This window comes from Stenella coeruleoalba, assembly GCF_951394435.1.
Source record: "Stenella coeruleoalba genome assembly, chromosome: 15".
NCBI classification, from domain to species: Eukaryota; Metazoa; Chordata; class Mammalia; order Artiodactyla; family Delphinidae; genus Stenella; species Stenella coeruleoalba.
This window is the reverse complement of record NC_137161.1, coordinates 11,022,241-11,046,124: the sequence shown is the minus strand read 5'-3', so window position 1 is coordinate 11,046,124 and position 23,884 is coordinate 11,022,241. Positions and strand designations below refer to the sequence as shown.

Here is a 23,884-nt window from a genome sequence, read left to right as displayed (position 1 = left end):
CTTGAACTTTGAAAAAAAAAACCTCGTATCAAGGAATTCAAGGTATGACTTTTCACACTGTTGTATACTTAAGCCACTTAATCTTTGAACCATTAGGCATAGGTGAGGTTGAGGTGTGATCGTTAAGTCTTACGTACTTAGCTCATTGTACCAACTAGAGCTCTGGGGACTGGGTGGAATTTTTGGTGGATTTTTTTTTCCCTTTTAAAGATTGAAGCCACTGTGTTTTTTACCCTTTAAAAGTATATATTAGGCATCAGAGAACAGATCCCTTGACATCCCCTTTCCCCGGTCTTCCAAGTTGTGGGGACAGTAACAAATATCATAAGACGATATAGCCTAAAAACAGATTTCCCAAACAGGACATATTCTGTGTTTTAGTATAGTTTGCCTCTGTTGCTGTTTCATGTTAAGTTTCAAACACTTCCAAAAACCTTTCTGAAAATACTAGTCGTTCCCATATTGATAACTAATCTCAACTAAAACAGCTTGGCCTCAGCCAGTGTGAACGCCCTGAGTGCCAGCAACTCACCTTCTTGCTTTTTCCCCATGGGGCGCACTGCCTGTGTGGACATTTGGGGCCTCCAGGATTAACCTCTGAGTTCTGGTTTGCCTTTCAGTTGACCATAGTCGGATTAAGCTTCATCAAGAAGATAACGACTATATCAATGCTAGTTTGATAAAAATGGAAGAAGCCCAAAGGAGTTACATTCTCACGCAGGTAAACGGATTGTTCGAATTTGACTCTAATGGTTTTTGCCTTACTTGATGTCAGCGTAAGAGTTTCAGAGTGCTGTTGTCTACACCTCAAATAAAATCTACCGCATCTGTTTAGAAGATCAGGTTTTAAACAACCCAAAAAAGCAACAAGGAAGGAAAAAGTCTTCCTTCCGAGATTCAGTCTGGTCGTGACATGAATCTTTTCTGGGAAGTATGGCATTGCTGGGTTTATAGAAAACCGCAGTAAAATGCCAGAGTGGCCTGTGGTCTGTCGACAGAGGCAGCAGCTAGAGAAGAGCAGTACCTGTGTTGAGTCCATAAGTATTCGCCTCAGAGTGTCCAGTGCTGCTCGTGGAAATCTGAGAGGGTTAGCAATAGGCGAGGAATCTATCCAGATGGCCATTCAGAATTCCTCTGCATGGTCCTCATTCTTGCGGGGGGTGGGGTGTATGGAGGGGGTAGGTGATGTGAACAAACATGCACAACCACTTGAAACTCCCACTGGCTTTTGGCATCTTTATGGGAAAAAAAATCATAAAAGTGGTTTAATAACCTTTTGTGAAACACGTACTGGTGTATGACCCAAAGACCATGGGTATCTGGGAAAGGGGATAAAGGAGTTTCATTTTAAGTAATTTTCTCACGTCTTAATCTGTTACCTGTAAATTGGTCTAAACAGTCTAAGTTTCTCTCTCTTTTTTTAATCCTAATTTTTGTTTTTTCATTGCGTATCAGTTTTTATCAGTAGTATATTGGGTTTGCGTTATAGGGTGATTGTGAACGTCATAGCTGTGGTTAATATTCGAGACTAAAATGACAGTGAAACCAGAAAGTGCAGTGAAAAAATTCTGCTTTGGGGCAGGGCGTATCCCTGGTGGCCCTTCTTTACTGTCCCTTTTGTCCTGTCCCAGTTCCTTTCCGCACGTGACCACAGTTGGCCCTCGTGCCCCCCAGTCAGTGTATGGAACGTCAGTCCCCGGGCCCTCAGCGCATGGTCCTCCCAGCACCTCTGGGGTGGGGATGAGAAGGAGCGAGACCTTGGTGGTGGCAGGCTGGTGGGAAGAGGTTGAGGCAAAAGTGGCTTCTTGGGAACTTCTCTTTTTAGAAGTAGTCAAGTTTCTTACTTCCTAATTTCAGCCATTCAGCTTTGGTGTGGGGTCAGGAAGCCCAAAGCAAAGATAGGGTCTGTAAAGTCACATGGAGTGTTAGGAAATCACCATGGAAACTTCTACACCGCTGTCCTCCCCACCCCCATGCCCTAGCGCTTCCTTGGCACATCTGAAGGTCTGTCTGTTTGTCACGTTGTACCATGGTTATATCCAACTGCTTACATGGTCTCCCTCTGCCCTGAGCTTTACATACGGGATTGAAGCAGCCTGACCCCAGAGTTACATCCCTAGACAATATGACTGAAATATTTTTTAAAGCATAGAGAATAATGTCACAGGTGCTGGCCTTCATGTCCATCTTCAAGTGTTGGCTGAGTTTGGCGTGTATCCTTTCAGATCTTACAGGATTTTTAATCCCTCAGACCCATTCTAAACTGGGGTGAAGTATGGGGGCAGGGGAGTAACAAGAGCCACCGCTATGGGGACCTGGCAATAGGGTCCTCGTGCCCAGCCATGGGCCCCCTGATTCCTGCCTTCCTGGAGCCGTTTTTCTGTCAGTTGGCTGGAAGGGGTTACCATGGAATCCGCTATTGTCTGAGACCCTAAGGAGCCAGGATTTGTCAGGTTTAGGCAGCAAATCCCAGATAAGTTCAGGGAAGGAAGCGAGAGGGCACTGAGGGCTCCGTGGTCGAGGGAAGCGCGGTGAGACTTAAAGGGAAAAGATGTAAAGACTGAGGAGATTTTGGATGAAAGTGAATGGAAACCATTTTAGAAGAAGTGGTGCTGGCCAGAGGAGGTGACATGCTCTGTCGTGCAGGTGATAGGTGATGTCCCTTCCAGGCAGCACTAAAAATTGAGGCAAACTCGAGGCATTCATACCCTATATCCAGTAAACATCTGTGCCCATTGCCAGGGGGGCTGGAGTGAGACAGGCCCCGCTGCTCAGCAGGCACCCCTACCCCCCATGCCTCGGTGACACCATACCCCTTGGGCCACCCGCCTGACCATTTGTGTGTCCACATCTCATGTTCCTTGGTCCAAGGATGAAGGCTGTCTGTGGTCAGGTTAACCATTATTAATAGTAATAATAATCGGTGCATTTTATTGGGTGTTTACTGTATTCCAGGTACTGTGGTAAGGCCTAATAAGTATTGATATATGAACATAGTTAATCTTCACAACCCTGTGAATAGGTGGAGAAACTGAGGCAAGGAGAGATGGGGTGACTTGTCCGAGGTCACACAGATAGTAAGTGATTGGAGCTGGGACCAAGCCGTCGGAAGCGTCCCTGTGACCCCTTCCCCACACTGCCTCTCCCCTGCAGCCAGTTTTATTCGCTATACCACCCGCCCTAAGGCATGGTTCTCAGTGGAGCCCCTCAGCTGGCCAGCCCACACCAGAAAGCAGAGTCTGTGTTTTCTCTCCTCCATCGCTCAGCTCTGAACCAGCCCTGAGGTGCAGAAATGACCTTTCACCGCGTGGTAGGAAATAAAATTGTGGTTACCACTAGGCAGGGAGAGGCGGGTCCCTGTCCCAGCCATGGCCACCACGCTGCCTGAGGGCCCTGTCATCCACTCACCGCCAGCAGTGAGCTTGCACTGGAACGTGTTTGTGTGTAAAATGCATACACTGTGCATTGTGTGTTTGCAGGGCCCTTTGCCCAATACCTGCGGTCACTTTTGGGAGATGGTGTGGGAGCAGAAAAGCAGGGGCGTTGTCATGCTCAACAGAGTGATGGAGAAAGGCTCGGTAAGTCATAGATTGATCCACTGTTTGCATCGCTGCCCGTGTGGACGCCAGTCCACAAAGTCGACATCTGTCCGTGTTTATTTCCTTGAGTTGCTTTTCTATTTCTATTAGAAAAACATAAAGAAGCAGTATACAAATACATGTTTATTGTAAACAAGTCAGATACGTAGGTGAATTTAAAAGAGGGAAACAAGTCAAACTGCCCTTGACCTATTCTCCACCCTGCCCCCATCAGTCAGTCTCTCCAGTGTGTGATGCGTGTGTCCTGCTTTCCTCTCACCTCTCAGTCTCTCTCCTGCTTCGTGTGCTGCTGTGCTTGCCTTTTGGAGCTGTGTAAGCGGAGTTTTATTTTGAAAAGCAAGTTCCTACTGTATCTTCATCATATTTGCTTTTTCTGGCTGGTAAAAGCATGCCTCTCCGCACCTGAGCTGTGGGAGCAGCTGGACCCTGGGTTCGCCTCCATAAAATCCCCAGACGCTTGGCTCCTGGCCACACCTCTTTAGTGTGGACGTTGTCTGCTTGTGCTTCACTTCAGGGTGTGTGTTCCTTTCTTCCAAGTTCTTTGCAACGTGGACTCGAGGTGTGCATTTGTTCAGGCCACCTCCTGCCCCTCAACGGCTCTCCTCAGTCTCTCCTGCGTCCTGTATCCCGAATGGTCTTTCTAAAGCAAGTCTCACCACACCTCTTCACAGCTGAAACTCTTCTGGGGCTCCCCCTGCCTCCCAGATATGCATAATGTGGCTACTGGACCGGGTATGGTTGGGCCCTAGTTAACCTGGACCCCCAGCCCCGCCTTCCGTCTCCAGACTCCAGCCAGGACAAACGTTTATTTATTTTATTAAATTGTTCTTTTTTTTAAGTTTCTTGCCAGTTCTCTGGGCTAATGATCAGACTCACACTTGCCCCACTTCCCGGCATCCCACGTTGCTTCCCTTGGGGCCGCGGTGGCTGTGCTCTCCCTCCCCACGCATCTTTGAAGTAGGGAATAGATGCCGTATCCCTGCCCCCCTGGCTCCCGCCTGCTTCCCACGACATTCACGGCCAGCACCAGACACGGCCAGCAGCAGACACTCGCAGCCAGCACCAGCACTGCCGGGGCTCCGCAGCCTCAGAGGTGGAGGCCCCGGGAGGAGGTGGGCTGAGGAGCACGGAGACCGGGAGGAGCGTGTGGCCCAGGCCCGGCCAGGTGCTGGCACTGTGCTCTCTGGGGCTCAGCGGGGGCACTGCTGTCGCAGCTGTCCTGGCTGTGTCAGGATGCGGCCGTGGCTTGCCAGGAGAACATGAAGACTCCGGAGACGCCACCCCTCTGAAGAAAGCACAGTCGTGGCCCTAAAGGGAAAAAATACAAGTGCAAAGAAGTAACACATCAAAGGAAACGTGAGCGGTGAAAACCTAAAGCAGTAAAGCACTCGCCACAAAGCCTCTTCCCTCCCGCACCCGGAAAGGAACGGTCTTGGTTACAACAAATGGCCTTCGTACGACAGCACATGTTTAAAATCATACTTTTGCCTCTGCCTCCTTTTCTTGAAAGAGAGTATTTATTCGCTCCGCACTCACAGGTGTAAAGAGCTTACCTGAGTGTTCAGTTGATGTAGTGATGCTTCTTGTCTTAGAAAAAAATGTTTACAGTGAGAGTGGTTTTTGATTTTCTCTGCAGTGGCTTGATTAATAAAATGTGAAGTTGCAAATGTGAAGCAAACCCTCACCCATCACCACTCTTTTTTTTTTAAACCTTGTTTTTTATTTTCGTTTTTTTTTTTAATGTATTTATTTATTTATTTATGGCTGTGTTGGGTCTTCGTTTCTGTGCATGGGCTTTCTCTAGTTGTGGCAAGCGGGGGCCACTCTTCATCGCGGTGCGCAGGCCTCTCACTATCGCGGCCTCTGTTGTTGCAGAGCACAGGCTTCAGACGCGCAGGCTTCAGTAATTGTGGCTCATGGGCCCAGTTGCTCCGCGGCATATGGGATCTTCCCAGACCAGGGCTCGAACCCGTGTCCCCTGCATTGGCAGGCAGATTCTGAACCACTGCGCCACCAGGGAAGCCCCATCACCACTCTTGTCAGCAGTTTTGAGTAAAGAAACAAAACACGAGGTTCCCGCAATACACGCACTCCTCAAGGAGAAGTGAAACACGGTGGCCGGTGCAGGTGCTGAGCACAGATGACCCTTCGGGGTCTTCCAGCCTCATCGCTGCTGATGTTTGGGCCAGATCGCTCTCTGTCTTGGGGGGCCGGCCTGTGCGTTGGAGGGTGTTTAGCAGGATCCCTGGTCTCTGCCCACTGGATGCCAGTATCACCCCCACCCCAGGTTGAAGCCATCAGAAATGTCCCCAGACATTGTCCAGTGTCCCCTGGGAGGCAGAATTGCCCTCAGTTGAGAAACACTCTGTAGTCGTATGGAGGGTTGAGAATATTAAATCATGACTTATTTATTTTAAAATCATCAGATATGGTAGCATTTGCCTTTTATTTGTTACTAAAAGTTCAGATGAAACCTCTTTGCTATTTGCACGCGGTTTGCTTTAGCTACTGTTGCCACAGGACACCAGGAGTGGTGGCCCTGTACTGCAGTCACATGTTTGTCACCAGGCCCTGCTCTTGGTTGTCGCCCACCCAAGGCCGAACGTAAATGGACCACAGATCCACTGTGACAACCTTTCCCCTTGGACTGCTATGTTGGCCATTAAAAAAACAACAACAAAAAAAAACTAGTTGGTTTTTATTGTAGTTTACTGTGATGATGTGACAGTAATCCCTGTTTTCCTTTGCAGCTCTTCTTTTTACTGTGGGTCTTTTGGGCCTGCAGATTGGCATGGAAAGCAACGTATGGTTTATGGTTCTTAAAGTTTCCTTGGGATAAACACTTTTAATTCGGCCTCAATGTTATCACCCCATAAGGGCTGACTGGGGAAAATTATAAGAAATTGCATTGTCTTGTTTGCTCAACTAATCTAATTATAACTTCTCCACACAGCCCGTGGTGAAAACCAGCTTGCAGAGCGTTTCCATGTAATGCATATTTGTTTTCTGGTTTCCTTCTTTCACCAAACAGTGGTAGATGTTCTCCCTGTATTTTTGGCAGACCTGCCCGTTACCCTTTTGGGACCCTGTGCTTCCTGGAAAACCGTTGTGCAGAAAATGATCGTGTGTGTTAGACTAAGGTCATCCAAATGGCCAAAGTTCTCATTCATTCAGTTTAAAAACTGAGTTTAGACATGATGGGATAGAGTGCATGTGTGTAGGGGCCGGGCTTGTTGTCTAGGGGGAAGTAGCAAAGCCATGTTCAACCAGAAACATCGCCCATATCTCTCCCCTGAAATCCCTACTAAAGATGCTGTTTGATTTCAAGTGCTTTCAGGCCCGAGACACTAGGTTTTGTATCATAGGTGCTTTAGGCTTTGTGCATCTCTCTCGTACTCTGCTTTTAGTTCTCTGTGTTCATTCTTCTTTCAGCCAAATCACCCATCACAGGGTCACCCCAGATGACTTTCATGGATTTTTCTCAAGATGGCGTAGCTCTTTGTCTTAGATGGACCCAAGCAAGGACTCTCTCACACCCGCCTTCATGGTGGTAACAGCAGGTATGACAGATGCCAGTACTTTGGCACTGCCATGTGGCTGTTTGGTGCCAACCCAAAACATGCCTCAATTTTAACCCTGAAGAAGGACTGCTTTCTAATAAAATAAATCGCCTTTTCCGGTCACTATGTATCAACTAAACAGGATAACAGGAAGTAGTTGATATTGTGCTTATTTTGTTTTGTTTTGTTGCATATGTTTACAATAAAAATTTCTACAGGAAATGACAGCAGACCGTGGCATGTTGCTATAGATGCCTAAGAGTTCTTTTAAGAACTCCTGTTTTTTAAATAAGTATTGACACTTAGTGTGTGCCAGAATTCCTCAGCTGTAGAGTTCCAAAGTCTTGCTCTTTACCCAGATTACAGAGATTTGTAAGGCTTTATATTTGCTTTTGAAAGTGATTGCTTGCTGTGTGGACGTGAGGTTGAAAAGACTTGCCTTTCCTGCCCGTGAGGCATGAAAACATTGGCCTCTTCTTTGGTAGCAGCTCGCCATTCTGCATTTCTGCTTCTTTGCTTTACTCTTGGTCTGCTCACTGAATTGGGTGCCCACTCCAGCACACGTGGTTTTGGACCTACCAGGGCAGTCTGTTTCTGGAGTCTCAAGGCATTACACAGGTCTAATGATTTGAAGTGTGGGAATGAATGCATCCTTTAAGCGTCTCCTGAAGTCTTGCTGTCATCTGCCTCACCCACTTTGGCTAAGCATGGGATCGTGCCATGCCATTGATGCTTCTGTGTCCTGAGTGGCAGGATCTCTTTGGTGCTGACAGATGGGCTCTGTTCCAGGGGTTCATCTTTGGCGCTCACCATTGGTGCAGGGAGGGTGAAACTGGCCAAAACTTTAAAACAGGCCAGTGTCCAGGCTCTTATTGGCCTTCTGTTCGGAAACCATAAAGTTTGATGCTGTGTTGGCATCTCAGTGTGGTGTTTCTTAATTTGTTTCCCTCCCTTTTTTCTGTTGCTTTGGTTTTCATTAAAGCAGGACCGATGGGCTTTTGTTGTTCTGTCTTCAGCCTCTTCAAGAGCCTCCTGGCTCCTCTGAGTCAATGCATGTTGAATTATAAGGGTCTTGAACTTGTACCATTTCCCAAAGAGCTGTTTACACACACTGATATTTCATTTGCTGAAAGTCATACCATCTTTGAGGGTCCCTCTGTCTGGGGACATATGTCGGTTCCTCTGGCTTATGGACCTGGCAGCTTAGCCCCCATCTACCTGCTGTTTTAATCCAGAACAGTCATCAGCAACCAGAAATGTCTGGCGTAGACACTTGGCTCAAGCAAAGCATGCCACTAAATTTGACTCAGATTTTCTTTCTTGAACTCTAAATGAAACCAAATCTTCGGGAGTTTGCTTGCTTTAAGGAAAATGTTAATGAGCTACGTTTAAATCAAGAGCATCAAGTAGTTTCTAAAATTTTTAAACTACAACAAGGGATTTTTCTGAACTGAACCGAACCAGAATGAAAGGGTGGGGTGGGGCAGTGGGTGATCCCCAGCCTTGGAGGACCCCTCTGCAAACCTTCTCGATTCTGGTTTGCATTTGATTACAGCCCTTCAAGCTTTTTACGGTGTTTCATGTGGTCTCTTCTAGCCTTGGTTATCGTCCCCAGGGTAGGGAGTCTGCGCTATGCCGAGAGCACCCATCAGGGTCTTGATAACCTTTGAAATGGCTACATAAAGTAGTTCATGAGAGACTAAACCTTGTGTGCCATCTGGCTTCCTTCATGGGTGATAGGGAGAGGATCAGACCCCTGGAACACTTCGCTGTGTGGAAAACCGGGGCAGCTGGGTTTGGAAGTGCAAGTCCTGTCTGCCTGACTAGTCCTGGTCTAGATCTTCACAGACCCCCTCCCCATCTCCTCTGGAGGCAGGCAGGTTACATTGATGGCGACCTCCAAGGTCAGAAAACCCTGGGTCTTTGGGTTATCATAAAGCTCGTGGACGGTACTTCAAACCTCCATAGGAAGACTGTCAGTTGCTCACAATAGTTCAATGTTATTTTCTCCCCTAGTTAAAATGTGCACAGTACTGGCCACAAAAAGAAGAAGAAGAAATGATCTTTGAAGACACAAATTTGAAATTGACATTGATCTCTGAAGATATTAAGTCATATTACACAGTACGACAATTAGAATTGGAAAACCTCACAGTGAGTATGGCATGCGCTTAAGTACTTCAGACAGTTACTGGTTGAGATGTCTTTTCACTTGAGTGATACTACTGAACACCAGTTGTTTATGCCAGTGGTTTTCTGTGCTCTGAGCAAGAAGTAGTTTTAGCACTATGGTGAGTAGAGCTTACCTGCTTACTTACCAGGTGACAAGAGGTGCCTGGGGGCGGGTCTCACCTGCCTCCTTCCCCACAGAGCTCTCTCCCAACACTAGTTAACACCAGTTCTTAGGGAAAAGGGAGTTCTGACCTAAACCTTACCTGTTCCTGCTCCTGCCTTTGCAACTGCAGAGGGACTAAAGTGATGGCAGAGCACGTGGGCCTCTCTTGTGGTCCACAGTCTCTTTAGTCTGAAGTGAGGGAAGAAGGGCCCTCCAGGGCTGACTCCCAGTTCATAGTCAGTGAAAGTTTTCTAGATGAAGTCTTGGGCTTGTTTGTGTGGGGAGAATTAATTAATTAATTAATTTTAATAAATTTATTTATCTCATTTATTTTATTTTTGGCTGCGTTGGGTCTTCATTGCTGTGCGCGGGCTTTCTCTAGTTGCGGCGAGCGGAGGCTGCTCTTCGTTGCAGAGCATGGGCACTAGGTGCGCGGGCTTCAGTAGTTGTGGCTTGTGGGCTCCAGAGCACAGGCTCAGTAGTTGTGGCACGTGGGCTCAGTAGTTGTGGCACACGGGCTTAGTTGCTCCACAGCATGTGGGATCTTCCCGGACCAGGGCTCAAACCCGTGTCCCCTGCCTTGGCAGGCGGATTGTTAACCACTGCACCACCAGGGAAGCCCATGTGTGGGGAGAATTTGTAACACCACCTGCCAGCTATCATTAAATGATGGTCTTGGAATATGTCTGGGCAGTGTGCTAGAAGCGGCATCACGGAAGACCCTGCCCTCGGGGAGGCTGAGTGGTTCGCCCGGAGCCATCACTCTGGGGAACCATGCTTGTAGTGGGCACAGTGGAAGGGAGCTGACGGCAGCTCCTGGGGACACCCTCAAACACGGTCAGCCACTGCCTCCTGGAATCAGACTGCCTGGGGTTGATTCCTGGCCCCAGCATATCAAATTGTCAGACTTCAGGCAAAGGGCACCGTTCTCACTGCGTCTATGTCTGCCCCCCTGTCAGATAGGGTTTTTGAAAGCCTTCCAGAAGGTGGTCCGTGTGCAGTGTGAGAGCAGCATAGGCTCAGAGCACGTGCCGGGAAGGGTTCACAGGTTCTGTGGGGTCGAAGGAACGTGGATTTATCTGGGGGCGGTGGGACTGGTGTCGGGGCTTGCGGGCCGGGGCTGAAGAGGAGGAATCTGCCCCTGGATTCTATTTGCATCTTAGTTTTCAGTTTACTGCTTTATAGTCACCGTGACGCCTGGGGTGGGATTAATAGTCGAAGTAAGATCGAGAACTTACGCAGGTGACTGGAAGTGGAGAAGAGGTTAAAATCCCGTGGCTCTGGAGGAATGCAGCTGTGCAGTGGGTCCAGGTCCCCCTGCCGCCCCCTGTGCACTAGCGCTGGAGCCCCAAGCCCGGCCATAGCCGCATGCAGGCTCTCGGGGTGTGATTTATGGAGGGGTTTGATACGGAGGATTTTCAGCAATAATGTTGGCAGTGGATTGGTATGTGCCTGGAGGATTACGTGGTAGACTTTTTTAATGCTTTTGAGCGTTTGCAAGCCTGACATTGCAAGTGACTTCCGGCAAACTCTTGAGAAAATTTCCTTTGCTTCATGAGGGAAACAGAATTTGGACAGAGCAGAAGAGGTTTGTGCTGTTTGCGTGGCAGAGCAGAGGCAGCAGCTTGGAGGTTTGGGGGAGATCTGTTTGCTCCAAACAGACGTGGTTTTGAAAAAGTCTTTTGTCAGACGTGTACCTGGCCGAGCACACGTTTGGAATGAATTCCTTGAGAAAGAGGTGGGCAGCCGTGAGGGAGGGAGTAAACAGAAGGTAACCCACACCTTTTTAAGAATTAAAAGAAGGAACTTGCTTTTGGCATGTTTTCTTATTCCTTTTTTTTTGCGGTACGCGGGCCTCTCACTGTTGCGGCCTCTCCCATTGCAGAGCACAGGCTCCGGACGCGCAAGCTCAGCGGCCATGGCTTTACGGGCCCAGCTGCTCTGCGGCATGCGGGATCTTCCCGGACCGGGGCACGAACCCGCGTCCCCTGCATTGGCAGGCGGACTCTCAACCACTGCGCCACCAGGGAAGCCCTTCTTATTCCATTTTTTAAAAAATCTATTTTTAAGTGCTTTTCTGTTCCAAAATAAATAGAAGACACATTTCTCTTTTAAGCCATTAAAGGATATAAGGAGATCATTTTCTAGGGAGGAAAGTATGGAATTGTTTGGTGTGGTTCTATAAGTTATCCTAATGTCATAAGCAGATTTTTTCCAGTTCTGCAGAAAGATACCAGTGTGTGTAATAGCTGGTGCAGGGCGACACGTGTGTGTTCTCTGCTGATGTTAGGTCCTTGCTGTTTTTGTGGGTCCTTTTCACACGTTTTCATCACACTAGGGTCAGGGAAGGTTGCTGTAACTAAGCTGTGAGCATTGGGAGGGCAGGGCGCGGGGTCATTACCTCATCGTGCCGGACACACGGGAGGCACGTTATGGACATTTGCCAAACGAAGGGAGACATTGTCAGTCAGCGGGTCTTTGGCCCAAAGTGTTTCACCATCAGCTGCTGTCCAGGTAACCTAGGCACTGGCTTGGCCCTTGGCGCTGCGCAGCTGGGGTGGTTCCTGTCTGCAGGCCTTACTTCCCCTGTGACTGGCTCCCATTACTGTGGGCTCTTGCCTTAGTATAATCTTGGGTGCTCTCCTCAGCAAGGACTACATTTTGATCATTGCTCCTGGCGACCAGTTGTCCACCCTGGGAGTGGAGTCTCAGAGGCTCAGAGGAAGGAGCGGAGCTGGAAACAGCACCAGAGGCCGTTCTTTCTGTTCCACAGTGAGCAGATTGGGCTAGGAGACAAGGGCCAGGGTCCTCCTCCTTTCAAGAGTTCCTGCAGTGGGCTCTGGAGTCAACCAAGCTTAGATTTAAACTCCTGCTCCCCCACTTAATGGAGGGTTAGCTGCCAAGCCTCAGTCTTCTAATCTGGAAAATGGGAGTAACGGGACTACGTGCCTCGAGGGATTGCTGTGAGAACCCAGTGAGCTCTCGTGCCCACACTGGAACACGGTAAGCGCTCCGCTTGTGGGGCCAGTGCAGCTGGTCTTGTCAGCATCCTCCTCCTCATCGTGGACCATCTGTTCAGCTGGATATTGAGCCACACGTGGCAGCCTCCTGTCTTTGGAGACTGAGTTGGTAACTTTTTTCTGTAAAATGACAATTCTCTGAGGCATCCAGATAGTTCTGTAAGGAAAGCCCCGAGTTTCCCAGAGCTGGTGCCCCACACGTGCAGTTACATTTCCACTCTTTCATGTGAAACCCCGAGGCCTTTGATGACAAGATTGCTGTGGGTGGCAGCGAAGCATCATTTTGACTTGTGGGGCGGATAGAAATCGGTTGTAATCATGAAGACGGCAGAAGTGAGAGGAACATTGGAGACAAGGGCTCTTGTGGGCAAGACTGTTCCATCCTAAAGGAGGGGCAGTTGAAGCAGGAGCAACCTGGGGTCCACTCGGGGCTTGGTATTTGTTCACTGGGTTTGTGGACCCGGGGAGAAAAATCTGAGAATTAAGGCTACTCTTGGAGTTAGGTGGGTGGAAAGGCACTTCATGCTTACTTGGAATTAATGATTTCTGTACAGGTGATTCTCTTAGAATCGTCATGAGTATATTTCTCTTCCAGTCTCAAGAAACTCGAGAGATCTTACATTTCCATTATACCACGTGGCCTGACTTTGGAGTCCCTGAATCTCCAGCCTCGTTTCTGAACTTTCTTTTCAAAGTCCGCGAGTCGGGGTCGCTCAGCATGGAGTACGGCCCCATTGTGGTGCACTGCAGTGCTGGCATCGGCAGATCGGGGACCTTCTGTCTGGCTGACACCTGCCTCTTGCTGGTAAGAAGGCCCTTAAATACCCCGAGAAGAGAAGGGAGCACATTTTAACCTCCAGTCTGGCCCAGCCACAGCTTCTCTGTTAACTGTCTCTGCAATAAACTAGCTTTGATCTTCACTTTTTAATAGCTTCCTTCCCATGAAAGGAGCTTTACCCTAAATAGCTTCATTTGAAGGGAGGCCCTTAATTTTAATGTGGAAGATCCAGAGAATCCCCTTCCCTCTCATTTTGCCCCTGTGCTCAAATGGTCCCAATTTTGCCACATTTTCTAGAATTCTGCCTTCCTCGCTATGACTTTTCCTGAATAGGAACTGGCACGCTCCAGGACATATACAGTCACGTTGTACTTGAGGCTTGGACCTCACTGAGCTGTGTCTCCTCTCTGGCTTTCAGATGGACAAAAGGAAAGACCCTTCTTCTGTTGATATCAAGAAAGTTCTGTTAGAAATGCGGAAATTTCGGATGGGACTGATCCAGACAGCAGACCAGCTCCGTTTCTCCTACCTGGCTGTGATCGAAGGCGCCAAGTTCATCATGGGAGACTCTTCAGTACAGGTCAGCAGTGCTTTTGCTTTAATCCAGGTGTGTGGGTTTTAAATTTTTGCCTGTAAAGAAGGAGGCTGTTCATTGTAAACGTTGAAACAGTATCCTGGGTCAGAGGAAATAGCTGGGCTTCGTGTTTAAATAGCTAAAAAGTTGTGGAAGGTTTCACCATGTTCCAATTTCTGCCTTTGAAGTGCTCACTTAAAGGGGAGCAGGTTTCCTGACAGATCAGCCAAACGTGAAATCTCACGGGACTTCCTCTTGCTGCTTTTTCAAGGAACAATGGAAAGAGCTCTCCCACGAGGACCTGGAGCCTCCACCCGAGCACATCCCCCCACCTCCCCGGCCTCCCAAACGAATCCTGGAGCCACACAATGGGAAGTGCAAGGAGTTCTTCGCAAACCACCAGTGGGTGACAGCTGAGACTGAGGAGGTTAAAGAAGACGGGCCCGTCAAGGAAGAAACCAGAACCCTCTTAACCGCCCCCTGCAGCCTGGAAAGGTAATGTGAGAGGGTCCTGGCTTGCTGGGGGTGAGGGGAAATGGCCTTCTGTTCCAGAAATACATATTGATATTGAAACCCTGTGGACCCAGCCTCCTCTTGGCAAACGGTGCTTCTGTGTTCTTGAGGAACAGGCCCCTGGACCGTCCCTGCTCCTCCCCCAGCTGGAGGAGCCTCTGACTGAGCCACAGGTTGGCCCCGGGAAGTGACTGCTTTAGCGGGGATCTAGCACCACCTGGTGGTGCTTGTTGGAATCAGGGGTCTGGTGCGACTGAGTCAGGTCTTCCAGCCCGGTGATGACAGCGACAAAGACAGAAACCTGCCCTGGACTTCAGGCCAGTCCTGAAACTGATATCCAGGCTTGACCACGTACCTTCAGCCCCCAGAATGGTCTTGGGGTACTTAACCTTTTCATGTAGTCTTTTTTTTTTAAGATTTGTTTATTGTTTATTTATTTTTGGCTGCATTGGGTCTTAGTTGTGGCACGTGGGATCCTCGTTGAGGTGTGCGGGCTCCTCTCTAGTTGTGGCGTGCGGGTTTCCTCTTCTCTAGCTCTGGCGCGCAGGCTCCAGGGCACGCGGGCTCTAGTTGAGGTGCGCGAGCTCAGTAGTTGTGGCGTGTGGGCTTAGTTGCCCCGCAGCATGTCGGATCTTAGCTGCCTCACCAGGGATCGAACCCGCATCCCCTGCATTGTAAGGCGGATTCTTTACCACTGGACCACCAGGGAAGTCCCCCTTTTCATGTGGTCTTGATTGAGTTGATTGCCGTTTTGCTTCCTTACAGTTTGACAAAGATTACTGAGCACCTACTGATGCATGTGAAACCCCGAGATAACTAGACTGGAGCCCCTGGTCTGTGTTCTAGACCATCTTACTGGCAAGGGAGCAGTAGATTGTGGTGGTGGCCCATGGACAGGGGTGTGATGGAGGTGCACGCTGAGGGGGTCAGCCTTAGAGAGGAGACACCCAACCTTCCCTGGGTGGTCAAGGAAGGCTGCCAGCAGGAGGTGGCATTGTGCACAAGCTTGAAGGATGAACGGGGGTTAGCCCGAGCCTGAGACCGTGGAGGCAGTGCCCTTGGTGCCTGCAGTTTTGGAGGGCAGTTTAAGATTAGTGCACACTTTGACCCCACGTTTGTCTACACCTAGAAACTCAGCCAGCAGGAGTTCTCAAGCAGGTGTGCAGAGATGTACAGGTCGAGGTGTTCGTGGTGGCATTATTTCTAATGGTGAAAATCTAGAGATGAGCTGATTGTGTATCCAGGGATTAGATAAGTCGTGCTTTCTCCCTGTGTTGGATATTCTGCAGCTATTAAAGAATGGGATCAGGGTGTATTGTTACGGCCGGACACTGGAACGGTCATGCATGAGAAAGCAGGTCACACACAGTGTGTGCCCCACCGGGGCCTCTGGCTAAACTGATCATCAAAATCTTCCCCGGGCACTTTGCTAAATGCTGGTGTCCAGGTCCCAGTCCTGGCCCATGAACCTACTCCCCAGGGCCTTTTGTGCAACTGGCCCTCATCACAGGAACACCGGGTCCGGTTCTGGGGCTCGAGAGACACTTGTCCAGCGGGGCCTCCCAGAGCAGGTGCTGAACAAGTGCGACTGTGCCCCGGTTCCCAGGGCCTCTTTTGACACTCTCAGGGGGGGCTGGCGTGCTCCCTTTGAGGGCTCGCCGAGGGCCGAGGATGAGAGGGATGGGAGCTGGCACGTGACTTGGGTCAAATTTGTGTCATTGGTCCTGTTTCTTTATTCATGAAGACAGTGGAGAGAAAGGTGCCTTTCACATTCTGTGGGTGAAGGTGGTGAGCAGGGAAGTGTGGATTTGGGAAGCTGAAAGCCAGAGAATTCCAGGAAAAGAATGGAGTGGGACCAAGAACCTATGCGCCTCTGGGCACCGGGGAGGGCGGGGAGCCCACGTGCACACAGGCCTCAGCCCTGCGGCTGGGGCCTCACCGGGTGGGCGCCGAGAAGGGTGCTTCGTGCAGCCTCCTCCTGTCTCCTGGGGAGGTGGTGCCCCCGGATGGTCCTGCCAGTCACGCGGGAGGCTGCTGGGGCAGCAGGGCCATGGAGAGGCCTGTGGGAGGCAGGACTTCCTGTGGCCAGGGCCGCCTCGATGGACGCAAGGGTGGGAGGGCAACGGCCTGGGAGAGGTGGGGAGGGGAGAGGCAGGGTCTGGCTGCACCCAGGCCCACAGCCTCTGCTGGCCTGTCCTGGGACAGCCCTACAGGGTGGCTCTGGCTTGCCCCCAGCAAGGTAGTCAACTGACTGCACACGGGACACCTGGGAAGTGGGCCTGCTGGCAGGACTGGCTGGGCGTGCAGCGGGGAGGGCAGAGGGTCAGCACTGCAGATGTGTGGTGTTCGCATGTCAGCAGCAACAAAGGCCTCTGTGTGTCCACGTCTGTCAGGCCCCGGGGAGGGAGTGGAAGCCTGTGGTCGCACTGTTACCTTCCCTGATCTGAAGGGGAACATTCCACAAGCGGCCCCAGGGGCTGTACTGCTCCTCAGACCCTTACCCAGCCCCGTCACTGAGGAGTCCGCGGGTCTCCGGAACCCCACCCTGGCCCTGCTGTCGGGCCCTGGGAGGGAGGCGGTGACAGGCGGGCCTCTGGCCAGTGTCAGCATCAGCAGGCTCTGCTTCCACGTGGCTCATTTTTTCCTAGAATTCCTCCGGGAGTAATAGCATCCTTGCCATTGTTTTCCCGAGTGAGTAACCCGCCTCTGCCCCCCTCATTCCTCAGCGCGAGTCAAGACACTGAAGTCCGGAGGCGGGTCGCGGGGGCAGGTCCCGCCCAGGGGGAGCCATCGCTGCCCAAGGAGGAGCAGGACCAGGCGCCGACTCACTGGAAGCCCTTCCTGGTCAACGTGTGCGTGGCCACGGTCCTCACAGCCGGCGCGTACCTCTGCTACAGGGTATGTTTTCACTGACGGACGTGCTGGCCAGACCGCGTGTACGGCAAGCCCTGGCCGCCAGCCCGGCGGTAGCGCTCAGTGCTGCGGGAGCCTCTGAGCCAGCCTCAGAAGAAACAGATCAAAGGTTTTCAAAGTCTGGGACTGTGAAGGGCTAACGAGAGAGAATTGAGGATTGATGCACCGGGGTCTTAAGGAGCCCTGTGGTCCCAAGAATAGAAGAGTCTAATCTCAGGGCCTTAACCTATTCAGGAGTAAGTAGACAAAATGCCAAATACGTCTCTCTCTCTTTTTTCTTTTTTCTTTTTTTGTTCATTTGTTTTTGAAAAAAAAGTAATAGAATTACAACACATTGTTGTTTTTAACCTTTATAAAAAGCAGCTTTTTGTTATTTCTGGGGAAAAAAAAAAGACTAGGCACTTACGAAACTTTCTTGTACCCTTAGGTGGTGTAACCAGATACACAATTTTTATTTGATTTCCCAGGGAAAGACTCCCACACTTTTGCGAATGTAAAGTCCTTTGGAGGAGAGGGTTTGAGGGTTTCGGACATCGTCTCGCTCAGGCACTTCCTCTGCTGAGCGCGCACTGAGCCGGGACAGTGCCTGCGAGCTTTCCCGTTTTAAGAAGAAAAACAACAAAAGGCCGTCTCTAGAAAACAGAACCCGGCTTCTGCTTTTGCTCAGGGTGTCCCACTGGCTTCCCGTTGTCCGCTCCTCCACCGGCCCCCTCTCGTTACAGCCGTCTTGCGCACGTCCTGCCCCCATTGCTCCATCCCCATAAACAGGGTTCCTCAGGGCCCCTGCCTCAGGGTCAGAGGTCACCACAGGGTGGCCACCGGCTTTTCACCCAGCCATTGAGATCCAGAAGGAGCAGTTTCCACTTTGCTTGGAACATAAATGCCATTTCAGTAGAAATCCACACGTTAGAATGTGTTGCCGTTAAAGTTACGGAGAAGAGTGAGGATTAGCCTCAAATCTCTGGTCGTGGAAATCACCTCACGAGACTTCTGTTTTTTCTTTTAATGATTTTAAGTATTTTACCTCTTTCTAAGCAACCACCTTTGAGCGCATCCGATGGTTTAGTAACGTGCAGACAGCTTTTTCCTCGGGGGTGATTTTGGGAAGGGGGAGCTGTTGTAAAAAAATAATAATAATAACCAAAACCCCCTTCACGGGGGCTGGAGTGGCCCGGGCGGCCGAGGTGTTGCATGAGTCCGCAGCTCTGCGGGGGCAGGGCCGGGCTCCTCTGAAAGCGTTTGGTTTCGTCCTAGTTCCTGCTCGACAGCCACACACAATCTGACCTGCCTCCACCCACGGTCCGCCCCTGCCCGTAGAGCCCGCAGCCGCCTAGCAGGCAGCCGGCGTAGGCGAGGGCCGTTGGACAGCGTAGCCCTCCGCGCCCCGACGGACGTCGGTTCTGCACTAAAGCCCCCCTCCCCGGGCGGTTGGCCTCACCTCCATCCTGCTACTTTTCTCCCCCTCGCCTTCCTCTGAATACCAGACCCACAACCCATTTTTTGAGGAGGGCACAGAGGGCGCTGGGCTGGTGGCGCAGAGCATGGCAGCCTGTGCGGGTGGAGGGGCGAGCCTCCCATGGTGCCCCCTCGGCGCATCCCTGGCAGGCGGCAAGCGACATCCTTCCCACAGCCCTCCCTGGAGACGGCGTGTAGTGAGCCTCTCCACTCCATATTTATTTTTTAAGTCTTTTCTCCTGAAGGCATCCACAGTGCACTAGCATCTTCATAAACCAATAATGTGTTAACGTTTTTTGATGTCAGCCTTGCACCAAGGGCTTTATCAAAAAGTACAATAATAAACCCTCAGGTAGCGCTGGGAACGGAGGACTTTGCCGTGAGCCTGCTGCGTCAGACCAGTACTAGGAAGGAGGACGGTTGTAAGCAGTCGTGATTTCATTGGGTAACACGAGAAGAGGTTTGCCTATGTCTATAGAACAAGGGGATAATATATAATGAACACTTGGCTATTTAAGACACATGGCGTGAGATTACTTTGTCCCGGTTCCTCCCCTCCCCAGTTGTCTGCTCGAACCTCGGTCTCAGTCACCACTCTCCCTGTGTGTATTAGGATGCATGTACAGTCTTCTTGTGTCCCGATCAAATACCACGTGCTTGAAATCCTTAGATCTCTGCTTACTGACGCGCTCCGTGTACAAGTCCAGTCTACCTTTGCATGAGCTGAGCATTACGTGGCTCTGGTTCCTAAGACCGTTGCTGAAATCATTGCCATTCGGCAGCGGAGCGATGTCCCGTAACAGATATTTGCCCAATTCCTGGCATGACACTCTGGTGACTTCTAGTGAGGCCCAGCCTGTCCTGGTCCAGCTGGGCCCCACTGTAACTCAGACATTCCAAGGGTGTGGGAAGCCATAGTCACACCTCACGCTCTGGACACTTAGACAGGCAGGTCCCCCACGACACACACACCTTTGGGGTCAGCCTCCACTGTGCCAAGTTCACACTCTTCTTGAGCGGACCGTGATCTGGAACCAAGGCGACTGTTGGAAACCACACTTCTTGAAACAGCCTGGACGACGGTCCCTTCGAGCCAGCCTGTGGCCCTTCAGGTCCGGGGGCCTTGCTGAGAGAGGCGTCTGCCCTGCCCTTGAACCCTGGGGACTGATGGTGCTCACGACTCTTCCTGCGAGGGGAACTTAAGACCTCCACATTAAGTGGCTTTTTTAACAAGAAAAAAAAAAGGCAGCTATAGCTCACGGGCTGCTCTTCTGCCAGCATTTTCACATTTTGCCTTTCACGTGTTAGAAGCTCGTGCAGAGAAAGTCTGTGGTGGGAACATTTGAGGCATCGCCCCGCAGAGCCTTGGTGAGGTGTGGATAAGACTCTGAGGTGCCAGGCTGTAAGCATTTTTGAGTTGGGCTTGTTTGTTATTTTAAGTCCTGTATATGTATGTAGTAGTTTGGTGTGTATATATAGTAGCATTTCAAAATGGATATACTGGTTTAACCTCCTATCCTTGGAAAACAGATGGTTCTCCATCTTGTCACACGTATGTTAGAGAAGTAGCGAGCTGCTCTGCTATATGCCTTAAGCCAATATTTACTCATCAGGTCATTATTTTTTACGATGGCCATAGAATAAACCATTTTTACAAAAATAAAAACAAACAAAAAAAAGCGAGGTGTTTTGGTATGATACCTTTTCAGGTGTGTGTATACATGGATGCATGATGGGGGGCGGGGGGCGCGTCTCAGGGTCTTCTGTGACCTCACAGAACTGTCAAACTGTACAGTTTTCCAACTTGCCATATAAATGATGGGTTTGCATTTTAGTTGCAACAATAAAAAATTTTTTCTAAAGAACATGGCTTTGGGGTGCTTCCCATTTCTTTGCTTAATAGGCCTAAACCAGGCTGGGCAACTTCTGTTTTCTTTCCATCCCTGCTGATGTGAAGCAGATGTTGTCAGTCAAGAGGGGTTATAGTTTTTCCGCATCTGAGGATTACGACGGCAACGGCCTCCTGGAGTCGTGGGTGCCTCTGGGCTGGGGGCACTTTCCCTGCCTCGTGTTTATTCAGCGCCTCAGGCCTCAACCCATTTCAGCAACAACAAAACTCACCTTTTCAAGTGTTAGGGCCCTTGGATAACTTAATGAATTTATAAAGGTTGTTTGAAGAACTGCTCAAACCTCAAGAACGTGTGTCCCTTAGCCGGCTGCCTGTAAGACACAACGGTGGCCATGTCTCAGCACCGCTGCCGAGTCACATTTGATGTGGAACTGACACATCAGTGGAGACTGACACTGAGAGGTAACAGTGAAGTATAAACAATTCGTGTAGTCTTCGTTTCGTGTACAAAATTAAATGTAAGTCTCCCCAAAGTGATTTTTCAACTTCTTGTTCTGAAATAATTTCAGACTTGCACAACGTTGCAGAAATACTACCAAGAATTTCCTTATATCCAAGGTTTTATGACTGTTCAGAGCTGGCTGCTGAGTAAACTGTTTATGCTGTGGCCGAGCAGCAACATCCATGGAACCCAGAAACGACGTCTGTGGTCATGTGACCACACAACACCCAGCAAGGACAGTGGGGACCTGGGTGCTGGTGTCACACCCACTGTCGCCACCTCAATCGTTTTCAGATACCAAAAAAAAAAAGAAAATGACATCTAAGCTTTCATGAAGAGGAGGAATGCCAATGTGGAAAAAAATAACTACATTTGTAACTAAGCAGAAGTCAGATAGAGCCCAAGGCCAGAGAAGGGCCACACCGCCTGGTGTCTGTAAGGAGAGGGGACTCTGGGAGCCTCAGAGAGCACGTGGAGAGTCCAAGGGGCAGCCCTGCCCTGAGGCAGCCCTCCTCTATCCCTGCGTCTATGTCACGTTGGAAAGAGAGCACTGAGGGACAGCAGGGATGGCTTCCTCCCTCAGGATATTCCAGAAAACAACCACTACCCTCCACTTTTTTCAGGTAGAGTGGAACGCCAATAAAAAGTTATTTTAATTGAAATTTCAGAAAACAACATATGGACAAGGCAAATAAATACTGAGTTAAACCAAAAAGCACAGAATATATACAGGAAATGTAAATGAGCATGTTTAAGTTACAGAGCTTTCCAATGCCATTGTTGATACCACATCCAGACCCCAGGGTACCTCTACATTCTTATCCCAGAAACAGCCCAGGACATGTCTGGGTTTTTTAATAGACTTAAATAGGAAATTAATTTTCCTTCTTTAAACATGATGTTCAGTAAAATCTTTCTTCAAACTAGCTTATGGCTTCTGAAGCAATTTATTTAATAAACCCTAAGTTGACTTGCTTCAGAAAATGGATTCCATTCTGATGAGTGAGGTCAAAGCAAATGGCACTCAAGACTTCTCGGCTGACGGCATGTTCTTGTTTCCTTTGTGCTGTTGAACCACAGTGAAAATAAGGCCCACGGTCAGCAGGCCGCCAGCCGGCTCCCCTGTGGCGCTTGGGCTGCAGCTCGGGCTGAGGGGGCGAACCGTCGAAACCCTGGCTCTGCCCTCCCCACAGTGACACCTGATGCTGTGGGAACGACCCGAGTTCTGTCCTCAGCAGGGACGCTCGGTCTGCTCGCCTCCTCAGTCCCAGTCTTTAGTGAACCAGAAGTGCTGAGCCAGCTGACCTGCTGATTCCAGGCCTCCGCCTGCCTGGCCTCGGCCCCTTCGTGACGTGGCTGGCTGGCACTGACCCGGCTCTGCCCCCGGGGAAGGTCAGGCCGATTCTCAAAGCCAAAGGCTGATTGACTGAAGTGCAGCCCTCTAAGTGCCGTGCAGCCCCTTGTTCTGCTCCCGTACAGAAGTCCCACTTGTGCCCTGGGGCTTCGTAACTGGCCCAGAGTCCGGGAGCAGCTCTGGCCAGTTCACGCTCTTGCGAGAGCACACCGTGTACCTCCACCCGAAGCCCTCCCTGTGTCGAGGCCGGGCAGCAGCAAAAACAAAGGTGCCGGGTTTGGGCTCATTAGCTGAGGCTTTTTAAAATATTGTGATTTCAACATCTGCCTCCTGGCCAAAGGCTTCGTCTCTTTGTTCTGAGCAAAGTTTATCCATCTTCTCAAAAGCTAAGCGTCCTTTTTCACCTGAAATATTAAGGTCATCTGTCACTGGGTTGTCTCCCCACCTCGCTCTTTCCTACACTGGTGAGCCAAGGTGGCCTTAGTACTTCCAGACGCCTAGGCCTCCGGTGCTGTTGTAAAGGGTAGGGGATGGGGAGCCTTTGGGACTGGCTCACGTGGACCCCAGGGCCTCGTCCCTTTGCCCAAGACAGAGCCCGCTGAACCTTAATCCTGCCTCGCATCTGGCTTTCATTCCCAAGGGTCGTAAACGGCCACCTCAGCCATAAAGGAAACCGGCCTTGGCCAAATGCAGTCAAACAGGTTGCTAACGGTGCCCGTCCCGTGTGCTATTTTGCGTCACCTGAGAGCTGGCTGTGGCCTCTCTGGCACAACCTTTCTACGGGCCCCAGCAACCCCACTGCACTTCGAAACGCTGGATGCTGTACGTTACCAAATGACAGCGTGGTTTCCCGGGCTGCCGCTCGCACGGCCTCCACGTCAGACTGGCACAGGCGGGCAATCTGATCAATGCTTTCGATGCCCTGTTTGAGGTTGGGGGAAGGGACAATTAGGGGGCATTTTAAGGAACAGGTATCCACTTTTATAAACCCTGCAGGACCAGCCCTAGCATGGTCTCTGCGGCTTCAGCCCCTTCCTTCTCCGAAGGCTTCCAGGTTTCTCCTGTGGCCTCAGGTTCATCACAGTGCCACTGGCAGCATCTCATGTTTTCAATCCTGACACCTTTGGAAAGGCCCGTGTTGGAAATGAGAACACCTGCTTTCTCCTGGACCATTCTACCCCGTCTTCTTCTCCCAACCCTGCTCTCCAGGTCAGACCAGGAGAGGACGTCTGACCTGGTTCAGGCACAGCTGACCACCTGATCACCTCCAGGGCCAAGGACCAGAGTGCACTTTAGCTCCCCCTAGTGGGCACCCTAACACTCACTGGTTATTTGATTATAACCAGATGGTCCTTGTAGAATTTCCTGCCGGTTCATTCCAGAATGAATTTAGTCTGTATTGGACCATTTTTCATCTAGCAGAATGGCAATG

At 50.3% G+C, this 23,884-nt stretch overlaps 2 protein-coding genes across 8 annotated transcripts in view; one reads left to right on the top strand and one right to left on the bottom strand.

Moving 5' to 3' along the window:
* Nucleotides 1–20,565, top strand: part of PTPN1 (protein tyrosine phosphatase non-receptor type 1) — a 68,474-nt gene extending 47,909 nt beyond the window's left edge. For both annotated transcript variants that reach the window (XM_079946228.1, XM_079946229.1), the window contains exons 3-9: nucleotides 621–721; nucleotides 3,480–3,578; nucleotides 9,176–9,313; nucleotides 13,110–13,319; nucleotides 13,711–13,872; nucleotides 14,138–14,361; nucleotides 17,106–20,565. In XM_079946228.1, coding sequence (XP_079802354.1) covers nucleotides 621–721; nucleotides 3,480–3,578; nucleotides 9,176–9,313; nucleotides 13,110–13,319; nucleotides 13,711–13,872; nucleotides 14,138–14,361; nucleotides 17,106–17,292 — 1,121 coding nt within the window. In that variant the 3' untranslated portion in view covers nucleotides 17,293–20,565. The remainder of the gene's footprint in view (nucleotides 1–620; nucleotides 722–3,479; nucleotides 3,579–9,175; nucleotides 9,314–13,109; nucleotides 13,320–13,710; nucleotides 13,873–14,137; nucleotides 14,362–17,105) is intronic.
* Nucleotides 20,566–21,250: 685 nt separating this feature from the next.
* Nucleotides 21,251–23,884, bottom strand: part of RIPOR3 (RIPOR family member 3) — a 73,129-nt gene continuing 70,495 nt past the window's right edge. For all 6 annotated transcript variants that reach the window (XM_079946394.1, XM_079946397.1, XM_079946399.1 and 3 more), the window contains 2 exons: nucleotides 23,284–23,374; nucleotides 21,251–22,856 (listed from right to left, as the gene is read on the bottom strand). In XM_079946394.1, coding sequence (XP_079802520.1) covers nucleotides 22,753–22,856; nucleotides 23,284–23,374 — 195 coding nt within the window. In that variant the 3' untranslated portion in view covers nucleotides 21,251–22,752. The remainder of the gene's footprint in view (nucleotides 22,857–23,283; nucleotides 23,375–23,884) is intronic.